Genomic DNA, 1,859 nt, shown 5'->3' on the forward strand with positions numbered 1-1,859 from the left:
TCTGGGAGGAGCCCACATGCCGCGGAGCGGCTGGGCCCGTGAGCCATGGCCGCTGAGCCTGCGCGTCCGGAGCCTGTCCCCCGCAACGGGAGAGGCCACAGCAGTGAGAGGCCCGTGTAACGCAAAAAAAAAAAAAAAAAAAAAAAGAGAAAGAAAACTCTTTAAAATCTTAATTTTCTAACCTGTTTTAAAAATCTTTCAATGTGAAGAATTTCAGCAGGATTGGATTCAAAAATATAAAACACAACATCTGACTCATTTGGAAAAACAATTTTTTGACCCCAAGAAAGAGATTTATTAGCCAAATTTCAGGGAAAACTAAAAATTAGTATCATGATTTACCCAACACTACTGACAGTGCTCTTCTTCCAGCTGGCCCAACACATTCCTCAGAGATACCTTTTTCAGTCATTAAAACCAAGAGTCACAATAAAATTAAGCTAGCTCTTCAAATTGCTGTATCTCTAAGTGGTATACAAAGTTTTCAAAGGTAATAAAACATATTCTGTCATATTTCTCTTGAAATAATATTTTTAGTGAGAGAAAAATGTTCTTACTCATGGGTGAAGACAATTAAAAGTTTTTAAATTTAGTTTATTTCAGCTTTATGTGCTATTCCTTAAAAACCACTTCCATTTTGGAGAACTTTACACTGTATATAATCTATGGGTTCAGAAGTATGTAGGTTTGATTTATAAATTAATATAAATTGAGACACTTGACCAAGTGTTTTACTCTTCAGACATTTGGAAAGGGCTGCCCAGAGGATCCTTAAGAGGCTGATTCCCTAACATAGGTCACAGGATGTAGGTCACTGTGCTCTGGTGAGGGTCTTTTTAAAAGATACTTTTTCATGGAGTTAGGCATTTGATAAGGCATTAAATTCCATATACTTTTTAAAAAAATTTAACTAATTTATTTATTTATTTGGTTGCACTGGGTCTTGGTTGCGGCAGACGGGCTCCTTACTTGTGGCATGAGAACTCTTAGTTGTGGCGTGCATGTGGGATCTAGTTCCCTGACCAGGGATCCAACACGGGGCCCCTGCATTGGGAGCACAAAGTCTTAACCACTGTGCCACCAGGGAAGTCCCTAAATCCCATATACTTTTATGGGAGTGAAATGAAATTTGTTTTGGGTTAGAAATTTTGCTAACTGTTCTATAAGCATGAGTTTCTCTTAAGACATTAAAATATCTTTTTGTAATTAAGAAAGTTGAGAGTAGTAAAATTTAACTACTGCTTTCTTTTAAAATCAGGAAACTGTTACAGTAATTCATTTTCTAATTATTTGTACATCTTATCAGCAAAATAGGGATTTGGACATGTTCATCAATGCCTCCAAAAACTTCAACCTCAACATCACCTGGGCTGCCAGCTTCTCAGGTAAAGACATACCTAGAGAAGACCTTCCGAGTGGAGATAATTGATTGAGAAAGAGTTGAGAAAAGGGGCTCTGGAGACAGACAGATGAGTTTGAAAACCACTTTTGCCACTTATTAGCTGGAAGACCTTGAGCAAGTGTCTAAAATCTATCTCTAGACCCTTAGGGTTATTCATCTTAAAGAGAAGGTAATAATACTTATACTGTAGATTAAATTTGGCTATACCTATCAGTGCCTGCCATGGTATCAAGATCAGTACATGCTCACGACCCCTGCCCTACTACCACCATTAATACCACTGCTGCAGCCTCTGCTGTGGTGCTGCCATCATCATCTCCATCCGTGCTTCAGAACTGAAAAATGCAATTGACTCTGGGGCTTCCCTGGTGGCGCAGTGGTTGCGCGTCCGCCTGCCGATGCAGGGGAACCGGGTTCGCGCCCCGGTCTGGGAGGATCCCACATGCCGCGGAGCGGC

At 40.3% G+C, this 1,859-nt stretch overlaps 1 protein-coding gene across 6 annotated transcripts in view; it reads left to right on the forward strand.

The window, feature by feature from the left end:
* The window catches only part of ATRN (attractin), a 168,619-nt gene that overhangs the window by 109,178 nt on the left and 57,582 nt on the right, over positions 1-1,859 (forward strand). For all 6 annotated transcript variants that reach the window (XM_028498927.2, XM_028498928.2, XM_024117128.3 and 3 more), the window contains exon 23: positions 1,307-1,385. In XM_028498927.2, coding sequence (XP_028354728.1) covers positions 1,307-1,385 — 79 coding nt within the window. The remainder of the gene's footprint in view (positions 1-1,306; positions 1,386-1,859) is intronic.

Source organism: Physeter macrocephalus, chromosome 14, assembly GCF_002837175.3.
Source record: "Physeter macrocephalus isolate SW-GA chromosome 14, ASM283717v5, whole genome shotgun sequence".
NCBI classification, from domain to species: Eukaryota; Metazoa; Chordata; class Mammalia; order Artiodactyla; family Physeteridae; genus Physeter; species Physeter macrocephalus.